At 39.5% G+C, this 15,482-nt stretch overlaps 1 protein-coding gene across 1 annotated transcript; it reads left to right on the top strand.

The window, feature by feature from the left end:
* Positions 1-7,323: 7,323 nt before the first annotated feature.
* On the top strand, positions 7,324-15,482 carry LOC106011745 (annexin A7; the record flags this gene model as incomplete). Its single annotated transcript, XM_013082409.1, is given in 3 exon segments — positions 7,324-7,568; positions 12,906-13,102; positions 15,434-15,482. Coding segments are annotated over 3 exon segments (259 nt in total), but the record flags the coding sequence as incomplete, so codon positions are not given.

Genomic DNA, 15,482 nt, shown 5'->3' with positions numbered 1-15,482 from the left:
TTGAAAGCGAGGAAGACAGTCCCGCCCTGGGGGTACAGTTTCACTCTATCCACAACAAATCATCAACCAGCTGTTCAGGTGTACTAAAGCCCCAAATTTACTCTTTTTTTTTTTTTAAGTTGCTGTTTCTTAATTAATATAACTTTTTTATATTAGCTGCATGTGGTCAAGAAATATTTTGTCAAAATTTAAATTCTAAATGTTGAAGAAAAAAAAGTAATAAAAGATATGTTACATGGTAAAATTGTTAAAGAATTAAATAGTGTTTTCTCTCTCCTGGAGAATTTTACTCTGTTGGCTTAGAACAGTTGAACAGCTTGCTAACAAAATGGTCTTTGCTTTCATTTATCCAATGTTAGTATACATGTACTAATTACATAAAATTCCTCGGGGTGGTCTGCAAGTGCTCGGGAATGGTTTGCTCCTTTTTTCCTATATAACATCTATCGTCCTTATCTCCCTCACCTCATTCTTTTAGTTGTATGTTACTTTCAAGTAACACTGCTATTCTTTGGCACTTATTTGACATAATTGTGTTGCAAGTGCAGTAAAACTCTTAAGTAAAACGTGTGTATAGAAATGAATCAATTTTTGGTTTTGTGTGACAACAATGTTGTGTTCTGGGCTTCTTCATGTTATTTGTCGCAGTAATAAAGTATTTTTTTATAGCCTCCCTGCTGGTTTTCACTTTGTTTCTTAAATGTTCAGACGAGGATAATCAACCTACAGACCAAAAATGCCTTGCAGTTTATTGTTAAAAATATGGTTTTAACATTTTGTTAACCTGAACATTGAATTTGCAACGGTGTTTTCTGGCACAGTAAACGGTTTATGTTTTTTTTAAAAATCTTTCAGTTGTATTGCTCAAAATCTTAATGTATGTATAAGTGCTTGCTTAACAACATTTCGTTCACTATAGTGCGGTCAAAAACTCCTGACGCAAATTATCCTCAAATAGATCTATCTCTTAAATTAAATGAGTGAATCACCGTCACTCATACTTTACACAGCAGTTAATATCAATTTGTCTTAACTTAATCATATTTTTCCACAACAATTTGAGGCTAGATTTAAAAAGTTAATTTATATGAAATACTATAAATCTCCTTCATGCGGAAAATGGGATTGTTCACAGCACGTCCTGCTTCTTGCTCACATTTTGTATATATATATGCTTATATGGCCTATGCCACAGCTGACCAATGGCACCTTTTAGTGGCAAAACTTGTTACAAGAAATTAATTTTATAGTGAACACATTTTTTGCTCTAAAGGTTCTCAAAACATGCTTTCAATAGCATAAAGTCACGATTAGAAAACAATTACAGACTTGCTTTTAAAAACGATATTGCCTGAGCTGTAAACTTTTAAAATGATAAATGTGTATAGAAATCATTGACTTGGATTATTTTTTTTACTATTTATTAAGGAATTTTCTAGAATACAATGTACAGGCGTTTGAAAAGATATTCATCAGTTCAGACAAATTGATATAAGTCATTGTTCAAACGTTGGAGAATCTATGTTCAATAGTTAAGGAGATTTTTGACAATAAGTTACACCACAAATTTTGGACCACGCTATATATAGTAACATTTCTAGGAACTTGTCTTCATACTCCTCTGCGTCTTTTATCACACTGTCCATTTTCCTACCATCATATCCTTTCTTGTGCCTGATTTTTCTCAAATGGCATGCATTTGGGCTAGGTTATTTCTCTGATCAGGACAAAATGCTCAAAGTTTGAGTCAAAGAGAAAAATCAAGGGGGGAATGAACATTGCAGCAGTGAGTGTGGACACTTGTCTGATACAATTTAGTGATTTAAGACCGCCCAGGCTACCGTTCTTACCATAACGTATGTAATAATAAGATGTATTGTAAGATATATTAATTAGTAATTACAGTCGACTACAGACAGATGGGTTGATGTCTTCGGGGAGGGGGGGGGGAATCAAGTCATCCGAAGTCAACTTATACTTATTCATCACTTTGGTGAAAATGGTATAGGTTTAACGTCCCAATCAACACTATAATGTTATTTAAGAGGCGGGACCTCCGAGTTTAACGCATGTCTCTGAAAGGACCGAGCCAAGTGGGAAATTCGGGTGGAGTGCCTTACATTATTTAGAGCTATACCCCGGTAGCAAACCCGCTCGTGCTCACAAACCCCTGGCTCAAGTCGCAAGCCTCAAATCACTAGGTCAAATCATCAAATCAAATCACCAGCGTGTCACAACTCCCCACCAGAAAGACGGAGGTTCTCAGTACATGTAAAAATTTCTCCCCATACGGGAATCGAATTGAGGTTTGTTTTTTTTTGTTTGCGACGACGAAGCGCTTTACGTGCAAATAAAAAGACGGCATTTGTATCATGGGAATAGCAGATCCATTACAAGTATTAATTTTTAAGGGCATAGAATAAAGCTTTTTTTTTACAACCCGACTATGAAAAAAACCGACCTTGCACTTGTGGAGCAAGCCTCTCAACGCAAATAACCAGAACACTCGCACAAAATAACGATCACTCTGGCTGGTAATCACACGTCTTATTAATTATTGGAAGAAGAATCAAATTTGCGGGAAAAAGAAAATTTAAACATGTAGGTTTTCATAATTTAGACCATTTTTAAACGCGGACGCCTATAGTGCATAGACAGTGCGTAATCAAAATGTAACTCCCAAACTGTTTATCTTTGTTGCAAAAACCACTTTCTCATTTCAAACAACACTATTATCACCAGTCCGTACAAATAGTGTCGCCAAAGACTTTTGGTTACAAAAGATATCATAACTACCTCAATCTTACCGCTGTTTTTTAAACCCAGTCCGTTTTACTTGGACGTCAGCCAGGTCTTGATTTTTATCCACACTTTTTAATATGCTTTGAGTTTGAGATGACAAATGCATCATGTTGCAGGACCCTGCAGATATGTACGGCTGGGTGTCTTCGGTACAAATACTCTACTCCCACGTTTGTGGTGTAACTGCAAGGCTCTTCGCAGTGGCATGTAGACCGGAGTTCGATTTCCATGTGGGGAGTAAGGCTGCCTCACTTGCTACCCAAGTGAGGCGGTGGCCCTGGCGAAAAGCACGCTCTTCGAGGCTCCAAACATTTCGAACAGATAGGCTACCTCACACACACAACAACAACAACAACAACAACAACAAACGTCCCAAAAATATCGGCTGGGCAGCTTTACAATTATGTGGCTCTGACTCTATTTTTAAGGAACCGACGCGTCTTGTCTGAAGGGAATAAGGGGTAAAAATTGTTCCTTGATGGTTGATGGGTGCTCTGGTATGGTTTGCTCTTTCTTTCCTTTCGAATATTGCCAAAAAAATCTCCTCCTTTTCTTTTTAAGTTACTCTCTGCAAATACTAGTAACATCTCTAATCTTCAGCACTTACACATATCATAATTATAGGCCCTATGACTATGACTATGACCAATGTGTCTTGCAAGTGTCGCAAGACTTACTAAAACTAAAGATTTTTTTATTAACTCATGTCTACGTGAGAAAGGAAACGAAACGGGTGTTTACTTGTTACTAATCATGTTACGTATATTTATCAGTCAGTGCTGGTGTCGAGATCCACAAAAGTTTATCATTATAATATTTGGGTACGGCTTTCTTTCTTTCCTTTTTTTAAGCACCAGAGAGAGTAAACCATCTCAAAGGATCAGGTAGACTAGGCCTACTTTCTATACCTGGCGTATCGTTCTAGCGACCATAAGGTCTCTGACTCAGAACTCGTTGATTCGCCCCCGCTATGTGGCGTATAATAGATTTAGATAGACATCTAAGGCTTCACGATTGATTTGACAAGATAGCGGTCAACAGAAATCTCTGTAGGTGGTTGGAGGGCGCCATTGGTAGGCCCTACTTTTTTTTCTTTTATTAGCTTTCCCTCTGTTGTTTCTGTCTGTCTGTCTATCTTACTTTTTCCCAGAATTAAGTGATCACCATCGTCTAGATGTGCCTTTCTTTGATTTTAAAACAAACCAACAAACAATAAACGAACAAATAAACAAACCCGTTCTTACCTGGTCACACATTATTATTCTTTTATTCTTTGTGTTCTGCAAAAGTGTTTGTTTGTGGCCTATACTCTGGTCCAGGGTGAGAAAGGCAAAGATGATGATGATGATCACCCGCTAACACAAGGCTCAGAATGGGTGCGATCGGCAGTCCCCACTGCAAAACTCTATCTCAATAGATCAGCGCTTACAAACCTTGCCCACGAAATAGTATATTATAATTGCGAAACGAATTCAGGGAAGTGGTATTTCACAATCCAAAAATTACATTTAAACAAAGTTTTATGTGTTTATTACCCTACTTTCGAGAAATTTGACGTGAAACGTTTTGTTTTTCACATCAGGTTATGCTTTTTTCGAAAGCAATTCTTTGAATATCTTGTTAACGACTCCGAATATATCGATTTTGATACAGCAGCCAGAAAATTTGGTTTCTGTTTTCATGGTCTTATTAAGAACAACCAAAAATGTCAGAAAAATCTAGTCTAAGGAGGCAACTATTTTTTTGACTATTTCTCTCAACAAAAGCTCAAATATGCCCTTGGAAAATTTGAATAAGCCTGTAGCTTGTTTCTTGGTCGATTCTTTGGACCTCTCGTTCAACATTGAGCTCGATTGTTTATGGTTGTTTCCATAGACTATGTTTATTTTTTAAAAACTTATAAACTTCAAAGGTAATAATTGAAGGGGCTCAAATTGGGGTGGGGGGGGGCAATTCCTTTGTAACCTTTAGGCTTAAAAGTTGACGACAAGTCGTTCCTCCAAACCTTTCTTTCAACCATACAAAGGCCAGCCTTGACGTTCTTGGCGTGTGGGGTATGGCACAACCCCACTGGAACCAGGCATCTTCAGTATAACACCCTCTCTTCCCCAAACTTCTCCCAAACTTTCTCAGCACAGTGAGATATCCATTCTGGTGTTCTAGTTTGGGTTTTAGCGTCCTTGTCCTGAAATCAAAACGGGCAGATCACGCACCTGTAGCTGAACGCGTTTTACCTAGTTTTAGTTTTAGCTGAAATTTTAAAAAAATCAACAAAACAACTTGATATTCCTCAAACACGTTGACTGATTTTCTTCGTATTTACAAACTTGATGTCCCCTAGGTTGAATTTTATTTGTTAGGGGGGCCCTCGTGGCCTGGAGCTTAAGGTGTTGGCCTCTCATTCAAAGGTCCCGGGCTCGAATCCAGGTATCGACCAAAAAATTTTCTTCTCTAAAATTTTCTCCGTTCACCTCCTTTCCTGTTCTCTAGAAATGTTCTGTTGTCTGCTTTCATTTCCACTTTCTGCCCCCACCCCATCACATCCTTTGCCCCCTCCTCTGGGCTCCTGACTCTTTCTGTAGCCTTTCTACTGTTACTCCTTGGCTCCTCCTTACTACTGTCTTTCTGCCACACCCCTGATCTTCTGGTAGGAAAGATCTACACCTTGCCTTCTCGGACAAGGGCGAAAAATCTCGGGGGGCCCGTGTGCAAGTTGCGCACGTTAAAGATCCCTTGGTGGTCTAAAATCGATAAGAGTAGGCTTCGGCCGCCACCCGGGCAAAATTCAAAATTTCCTACCAACTGAAAATATTAGGTGTGTCCCGCGCGCTCACATGACCTTTTGCAGTTGGGAGCGCCGTAAAACACTTTACAAAAACAAAACAAACAACATTTTATTTGTTCGAAGTTTTGTCGACATTAGCATGAGAGGTGACTTCCTTATTGCCCTTTGATTGGATTGTCCCTTTTCTATTATTAGACAGATTAACTGTGTTGCAACATAACGCTTTAATTTAAATGTTATGTTTGTCAGCACACCCAGATGGCCCAGATAGATTAAGTAGCCTAAGACCAGTTAGCTATGGCTTCAAGTCACTCAGGTGCTTGTCACGGATGCGTCATCAAAGATTGATAACGTTCACTTTAGACAAATACAAAACGTGTCACGACGCGGTGGAATCTGGCGCTCGTCAAATTTTGGGCTTGTTGGGTTATTGGTATCGTCTTAAAGCTTGCTCATAGTAGTCATAGATCATTTGCCTTGCTTTCAATTTAAAAAATACTCATGAATCTACAAACAGGTCGAGATATTCGCAATTGAAAGAGGCCGGGGGGGGGGGGGGTCACCTTGTTTCAGAGTAAAATAAGCGAGTATTTGGCCACCAAAGTGTATTAACTTCAATAGATTGAGAGTCTTTGAAAACCGAAAATTGGCATATTTTGTGCCTTAAATCAATGTTTCAGTAAAAATCCGCTTGGAAAAGTTTTTTTTTTTTTTGACAGAAAAAGACACCGAACCAAAAAATAACAACAATACAACAACAACAGCAACAACATCCCAAACAATAATTCGATTTTTAAAAATTGCCAGACTAGAGGGAAAAATGCTGGTTTCTTCGGTTTCATTATTTTGACGAGCGCCTGATTTCACCGCGATGCCTAAACAATGTCAGACCAAGTTCGGTAACACAGACCAATAAGGTTACACACAACAACAGCTTTTACTGCACGTGCCCTTCTTAAACGCGGGGCTCCCGGTTAGCTCAGTCGGTATCAAACTGAACTACAGTTCGAATCGGGTGGCCATGGGTCAAATCCTGGAAAAAATAATTTTTTTAAAAACAGATTTAACGCCCCTGTCAACACAGTAAATTTATTTTAAGAGGCAGGATCACTTCCGTTCCTCTGACGTTCACTTGAGGGATATCGCGGGCGTTTATCTCCTATAGGAACAAGCCAAATGGCGGACAGCCTTTAAAACTATCTTATTTATTTATTTATTTATTTGGGGGGCTCTCGTGGCCTAGAGGTTAAGGTGTTGGCCTCTCATTCAAAGGTCCCGGGTTCGAATCTGGGTAGCGACCGAAAAAGTTTCTTCTCTAAAATTGTCTTCTTTCACCCCATTTCCTGCTCTCTAGCAATCTTCTGTTGTCTGCTTTCGTTTCCACTTTCTTCCCCCACCCCCTCACCTCCTTTGCCCCCTCCTCTGGGCTCCTGACTCTTTCTGCAGCCTTTCTACTGCTACTCCTTGGCTCCTCCTAACTGCTGTCTTTTTACCTCACCCCTGATCTTCTGGTAGGAAAGATCTACACCTAGCTTTTTCGGACAAGAGCGAAAAATCTCGGGGGGCCCGTGTGCAAGTTGCACACGTTAAAGATCCCTTGGTGGTCTAAAATCGATAAGAGTAGGCCTCGGCCCCCACCTGGGCAAAATTCAAAATTTCCTACCAACTGAAAATATTAGGTGTGTCCCGCGCGCTCATATGACCTAATGCAGTTGTGAGTGCCGTAAAACACTTACCAAATCAAACAAACAATTTATTTATTTATTTATTTAAATCATACTTCAGTTGATATTCTTTTTTTTTCAATAACTTTTAGTTGCTTTCCCCCAAAAGCGTGCCGGTGAGTCGTGAATATAAAGAGAGCGATAGGAGACGAAGAAGCAGTTACCAGCGAGCTTTGTAAGGATACAACACCCAGGTACTTTATCCAGGCCTAGTTCTACCTGCGTTACATTTTTGAAGACAAATATGGCTGAAAAGGGTGAGATTGTGTAATAAATACTGTACGAAATCTAGATTCTAGTACCAATACCCTTTTATCGGAGAATAAAATTGGTTATCTTGTACTGTAGGAGTGTAGTGACTAGAGAGCATAAAACAACATCAATAACGGCAACAATAGCAAAGCTGAAAACAACATTAATAACAACAACAACAACAACAATAACAACAACAACAACAACAACAACGACAACGACTACGACAACGACAACAACAACAACTACAAAAACAACAGCAATAGCAACAACAACATTAACTACAAGAGCAAAAGCAACACCAACAAAACAATACATGTTATGGTGATGATGATGATGATGATGACGTTGTTGATGATGATGATGATGATGATGATGATAGGCCTATTTCCCTGCTATTCTGCAGCGCCCATTTAGTTTTCATATCTAAGTTGAGGGGACCCAAGAGGCGAAATGTTGAGTTGTGTCTATTAAACAAATTTTAAACATTTCATATTTTTATGTCATTTTGTCTGACAATTTAACAAAACTCTCCCTCCTACTCTGCTTTCCAAACAATGATGATGATGATGTTGATGATGATGATGATGGTGATGATGATATCATAATAATAATGAGAGGTTAATAATAATAATGATAATAATGGTAATAATAGTAACGTAGTAGTAGTAGTAGTAGTAGTAGTAGTAGTAGTAGTAGTAGTAGTAGTAGTAGTAGTAGTAGTAGTAGTAGTAGTAGCAGTAGCAGTAGCAGTAGAGACAATAGCAGCACTTGTAATTGTGTATTTAAATGTGTGTGTGCGCGCGCGCGGGCGCGCGCGCGTGTGTGTGTGTGTGTGTGTGTGTGTGTGTGTGTGTGAGTGTGTGTTTCTGTGTGTGTGTGTGTGTGTGTGTGTGTGTGTGTGTGTGTGTGTGTGTGTGTGTGTGTGTGTGTGTGTGTGTGTGTGTGTGTGTGTGTGTGTGTGTGCCATAGTAACCCAAATTGCCCGACGGGGAGCAATACAGTGTTATCTATCTATCTATCTATCTATCTATCTATCTATCTATCTATCTATCTATCTATCTATCTGTCTGTCTATCTATCTGTCTGTCTATCTATCTATCTATCTATCTATCTATCTATCTGAAAAATTAAAAAAAGTATATTGGTTTAACGCCCCCATCAAAACTATTAGGTTATCTAAGGGGCTGGGCCTCCTAGTTTAACGTCCGTCTCCGATAGGACCGAGCCAAGTGGTAAGTTCGTGTAAAGTGCCTTTCCCAAGGACACTATTTGGGGAATGTGTAGGCGTCTGGAGTCTGGACATTTTGACTTTTGCTACACTTACACTGCGGCATATCTGATCGGTTCCCAGCAACATCCGGGTTTAGGCATAGCTGTGTTATCTCCTCTCTGCTCTCTAGCCTGTCGTAGACCAGATAACAAAGAAGGCCAATCTAAACCCTAAGGCCTTCTATGACTCATTGTTTGCGAACAAGCAGTAATAAACAGGGACGAGGCTGGACTACAAGCAATATACAAACTAGCTCTGTGCTATCCACGTAAGGTTCGAAGTGAAAATTAGGGTCAACAAGACAGAGGTTCTGGGTATCAGAAGGAAACTCGAAAGGCTGGATATCAGTGTCAACATATCCCAGCTGTGCGTTTATGTGACCTTATGCTGTGGCGAGCGCTGTAAAACTCTTACAAAACTAAACGGAAAAGATCCCAGCTGAAACTTAAGGCAGTGAATTCAAATATGTAGACAGGTTGTTTTTTTCCCAGTAGACGGTCAACAGGATAGAGAAATCGAAATACGACGCCAGAAAGCTAAAGCAGTCAGGCATCTCATGAGACAACCCCCACCGCACCCCCCATCTTAATATACACAAAAGCAAAACTCACCAATGCCGTGTTTCGACCAACATCAACCTAAAAGTGCCAAACTTAATCCTTGACCAAAAAGAAAAGCCCAGACAAAACAAAAAGAAAAAAAAGAAAGAAAAAAAGAAACCTCTGGAGATAAAACTGGCCACTTGCGAGATGAATGAATCGCTACCTTAAAATTACAAAGTTCTATCTGACGTTTTTGGCCGTTTTGAGTAACTAAGACCATGAGGTCAAAAACCAATAAATGATTTATCTTCTCTATCAAAATCGTAAGATTATTTGGAGTCATTGTCACGATATTCAAAGAATTGCGTTTGAGATACGAAGTAAAAAAAAAAATAGCACGAACTAAGAAAAACGAGTTTAAAGTTTCAACTCGAATTATCTATTTAGGCTCGTACTCTGGCCTCTAGCACGCCAAATTTTAGAATTGTACCAAAGATCCTATGTAGTGCATGATAAACCACACCCCTTTTTGAGCAACCAAAATTAGTAAAAAGGTGTCATCAAGGTTGTTGGCGGCGCCACCTAAGTATTTGCGCGGACTTTGCGAACAATTGACCATGGAAGTGTAGGAAATAATATCAGGGCAACATTGTTACTTCGTTTTCAATGCAGTTTCAATTTCTCAAAAAAAATTGTATAGTTTTATTTTATTCTCTACCTGAGGATGAATGACGCAACAAGGGAAGGAGTTGTGGGCCTAATAAAGTTTTTAATTAATTATTCATAACATTGTTAGATCCCGATTTATCGACGCCACTGCTCAGTGACCTTTCATATAGATAGAGTGACTAGAGTGAACAGTATGACGGAGGACTTGAGGACTTGAGCATGTATTAAATTCCATTCAACGGTGGCTCCTCAGAAGTATCCCAGAGTTTGTAGGGCCTACATGTCGGGCACATAGAACTATTACACATGTATATTCGATAGATCTACTGAGCTCCGCGATTGTTTTGAAGACTTGTGAGCACCCACTTTCAAAGTGTCTGCAGTCGTGCAGTACTCCAAAAGTTACTGAGCCTACTATGTACTATGACAAATTGTTGACTTGATCGCGTTTCGTCTTCAGGGCGATCGTTTTCGACATTTAATTAACTTAAGTTGACCATGAGAGGCTACTATGCCGTGGATTAGTAAATAAGAACTCATCTGTATTGAGCGTTAAGCTGTATTTATAATAATATTATAATTATTGAGCTGACCGCCTCGTCAAGTTGCAGAAATAGCATTGGGTGTTTGTTTTTTTCAAACTAAAAATTGCTGCTTTTCTTCTAGATAAACAAAAGAAAGCTCCAAAATAGCGACAGTAGCGATACCTGAGAATTTGTGAGGACACGAACGTTGTTTCTGTGGAGTTAACCATCTTTTTGCGTAGAGGATCTTTGGTTGTACAAGTACTTTGAAACAGCACAAAACATTCACAGCTAGAGTAAATAACCACTTTGCAGATTTTAAAAACAAGAAAACCGGGTGAAATTACATATAAAAAGTATGGAATGTAAACGTAACACTTTCGAAGGAGAAAGAAATAAAGCATATGTCAGAAATAAATTACAACATAATATTACTTGTACACCTTATTTCAGTAAATGACAAAAGAAAAATATAAATCGGAAGATGTCGGGGAACCCCTTGGAATGAATAAAACTCGCACTCACTTCGGGTGACTCTAATGTCTATTTTCGCTTCTACACGTCGCTCAAAACTTTGACAACGCATTCCCAATTTTGGCAGAAAGCATCAAACACACACCCACTCTCTGTCTCTCCCTCTCTCCCTCTCTCTCTCTCTCTCTCTCTCTCTCTCTCTCTCTCTCTCTCTCTCACACACACACACACACACACACACACACACACACACACACACACACACACACACTCACTCACACACACCAACACACACGTTAAAAAAACAATAACAACAAAAAACAACAACAAACCCCCACATACGCTGCTAACAAGATTTTTTATAAACAACCATGGGCCTGCATTGCATAGGTATGACACTCTTTGAAGGACAACAGCACCCGTGTCAAAGTTTAACTTGTAGTTTATAAATTTCATTAAAGGAAGGTCACAAAGTGTTCTTGATGCGTTTTCTTTTTTTAAATACACACATATAATGTATCTTATCGCTCAACTTGTAATCCTACCTGTGTGCGTTTGTTTATCACAAGCAAACAGATATACTTCATGAGGTTCGTTTATTTAAAATGTTTATCATTCTCTTTTTTAAATCTGTTGTTTTAACAGCTGAAGAGTATGCACGTAACCATTCTCATACATCCACTCATACTCAAGCATACAGACATGCACACACATACACACACGCGCGCGCGCGCGCGCAATATCTCCGTCATCTTTCCACATTTTTTTTTTTTAACCTACCAAAGAGACATCAAATGTGTCAATATGAAGAAAATCAGCGCGCAAGTTGGAGAAATATTAAGTTCTGAAAAGTTTCGCCAAAACTGAGGAAAATACTAAACTTTACTTCTCAAAATCAGTCAGCTACAGGAGCTTGATCGGCCAGTTCTGGAAGAAGGACAAGAATTGTAAAATAACAACAGTCACATCAGATGGATGTCTCACCGTGCTGAGAAAGTTTTATGAGACGTTTGGAGAGGAGAAGGGGTTGTGGTATTGAGAAGCTCTAGTTCCAGGTGGGTGGGGCTACATCCCACACACCAAAAGTTGCCCTTGCATCGTGCAAGAAGAGTTTGTGAAAGTCTTGTAAGCCGAAAGTTTACAAATGAATTGTTACATTCTTCTTCTGACTTGAACTCCATCAATTATTTCCTTATCTCTTCTTTTAAAAAGAGTCTACGGGAACAACCCATAAATAATTGAACAGTTGGAACTCAATGTTGAGCAGAATGTCCAAAGAATCGTCATAGAAAAGTGCCACAAGTTTATCAAAATTTCCTGCGGCGTGTTAAAGCTTGTATAGAGAGAATGGTCAACACCCGAATTGTACAATTTATATAGCCATTACCTCCCCTTGAGTTATTTAGAACCACCCATTATAGATAAATATGTTCCTCAAAGCACTAATAAAATATAAAGGGTGAATTTCAACAAGTTGCGGTTTTGCGTTTCACTTGGTTTTGGTTGAACTTTTCAAAAATTTGAATATTCTCGAGCGGATTGGTATATTATGTTCTTATGTTAAATTATGTTTGATTTGTTCTAAGCTTTATTGAAATTGGTCCAAAGATAGCCGAGGTATTGCCCCTTCAAAAGATAGTTTTTAGACATCCGATACCTAACGACCTACCGAACTACCGGCCTACCGACCTACGTGCGTACGTACATACCTACCTATCTATCTACCGACCCAACTACCTACCTTCTTACCTACAATGTCGTTACTTACCAACTTATCCATTCCTCCCCCCCCCCCCCCCCAATAAAAACCACCTACCAACCTACTTTTACAGTGCAGTGTTATTTCTTTCCTTTCCGTAGAAACCGCGCCACCATCTTACGACCAAGCGAACCCCGGACAGAGCAACACCGGGTATGCACCCCCTACTGGAGACCCCTCTGGGAATCCTGCCCAGCCAGATCCTTACGGCTACAACCCCTACCCACAACAGGGAGGGTACCTACCCCAGGGCGGATACCCAATGCAGCCTGCTGGCCAGCCCTACCCGCCGCAGTATGTAAGTGTACAGCCACCACACGCCCATGTCTTTTTTCTGTGTGTCTGTTGGCTTATTGACTTTTCTTGAAATTTAATAATCGTGTTGAGGAGGTAGGATGTGCGAGTCTCCTTGCCAGGGATGGAAAGAAAGTCTGCTATTTAAACAGTTTTCCCTTTGTCCTCGTTTCCTGTTATCTCGTCCTTGAGCAAGACACGACAATTCTTACCAAGAAAAATAAATAAATAAATAACCGGGTGCTGCTCAGTGGCGACCAGCAATGATATGTTTGTGAGAATGTTCTTCATTGGTGTAATATTTTGTATTTATGTATGTGGTATGTATGTATGTGTATTTTTGCACGCATTCACGTATGTATGTATTTATATTCTTGCATTTATGTGTGTATGCTTGCCATTGTAACCCAAGCTTCCCCGCGGGGTTCAAGGAAATGCAATTTATTATCTATTATTATTTTTTTTTTTTTTTTGCCGTCGGCTTCACTCTCGACTATATATACATGTATATATTATATACATATATATATATATATATATATATATATATATATATATATATATATATATATATATATATATATATAAAACACACACACACACGTACACACGTACACCCTCATGACCCCCTTTCTGGTTCTCTCCTGCTTGTTTCTCTTTCTACTACTGCTCTTGGCTTATTCTCCCTGGTCTTAGGGTAGGTAAAATCAGATACCTGGCCTTCTCGGATAAGAGCGAAAAGTCTCGGGGGTCCTGTGTACAAGATCCCTTGGTGGTCCTAAATTCGACAAGAGTACTCTTCGGTGGTCACCATGCAGAGCTCAAAGTTAATTCTTACCAAAATACTTTGGTCGATATGGAAAAAAAATAGTAGAATACCTTCGAAATCGGAGTGTGCCTGTCTTACACTTAAAGTAGATGGGCTCTACGCTGTAGGGCAAACAATCATAACTTACTCATACAAATCAGTTGCACTCTAGTTTGCAGAACCAGCAGTTAACTACCCCTGAGATCTAGCAAAAAGAACGAAAAGGAGAAGAAGAGGGGGCTCTCGTGAAGTAATTGTTATGGTGTTCGCCTCTCATGCGATAGGTCCCGATTTTGTAACCTGACAGAGAGGGAAAATTTCCTTCTCTGAAATGATTTCCTTTCACCTCATTTCCTGCTCTCTAACAATGTTCTGTCGTCTTCTTTTTTCTCCTCTTTTTGCCCTCAAAATTCCTACCAGACTGAAAATGTTTAATGTGTTCACCGCGCTCTTGTGACCTTATGCAGTTGCGATCGCCGTAAAAACACTTATTGTCAAAACCACAAAAAAAGAAGAAGAAGAAGATAATCATATTATTATTTTGTTTTTTAGGCCCTCGTGCACTTCTCAGGAACTCAACTATATCCTCAAAAATGGCCCTCAGAAGAACTTCAAGTAATGAAGTTCTTTCAAAACTAAAAATGTAATGGGTTCGATAAAATTAGGAGTAGTCCAACTGCACTTTGGGCAGTTTCGATGGAAAAGGGATTTTCAGTTTCCCGGAAAAAATTAAAATTATGAGCTCTATTTCAGGTAAAAGAAATTTTTCAAGATAACAGCTAGGGATGTAAGATTTAGATATATTCGGCCCAGGTGTGTAAAAGAGCTTTGTTCCCTTGAAGTGATAAGCAATTTTGACCGAACTCGGTTGGACCTCTTTTATTCTCAAGGGCATGATTCGATTTGACTCGCCGAAACGTAGCAACTGTTTTAACTGTTCCCAAAGAGAGGATGCCCACTGGTTAAATGGACCCGATCTGTAATCTGTTTAATAATCAGGTTCAAGCGTTAACGGCGTTGGTGAATGCACTCTATATAAAACAGATATCTGCTTTGCTTGATCGATTTTCAAAGTGGCCTAGAATATCAAACGGTCTTAATCTTAGAAGAACTGACGTCTGTGGGGTAGTGGAATGTCGTTTTTCTGTCGCACGCAGGAGACGGGAGTTTGATTCCTGCGTGGGGAGACAAATTCATGTATCTCGGTCTTTCTGCTGGGTCGTTGAATCCCTCTCAGCACTGGTTGGCCCTAACAGTAACAGGCAGAGTCGGAAGCCAGCCCCCTAAATAATCTAAATTGAGTAGATTTGAGAGTAGGGGGGACACTTACATTGTAAAAGAATACATTTTTGAAAGGTCTGTTCAAATTGTGCCAAAATGGTAGCTTGTGATCCTATGTGGAGGCAAATCTGGCAGCTTTCAAACGTATCAAACCAGACTATCAAACAAGAATCTAAAGAAGCTTTCTGAAATATGCCCAGGGTATGAATAGCGTCTGTAATGACCTCTGTGGACACTTCTCACCAGGGCATGCAGGGCCAGAACAACACAACAGTGGTAACTCACCAGCCGATGA

The sequence above is a fragment of the Aplysia californica genome, unplaced genomic scaffold, assembly GCF_000002075.1.
Source record: "Aplysia californica isolate F4 #8 unplaced genomic scaffold, AplCal3.0 scaffold00173, whole genome shotgun sequence".
Lineage (NCBI taxonomy): Eukaryota > Metazoa > Mollusca > Gastropoda > Aplysiida > Aplysiidae > Aplysia > Aplysia californica.
The sequence above is the reverse complement of the archived record's forward strand: the minus strand, read 5'-3'. Positions and strand labels throughout refer to the sequence as shown.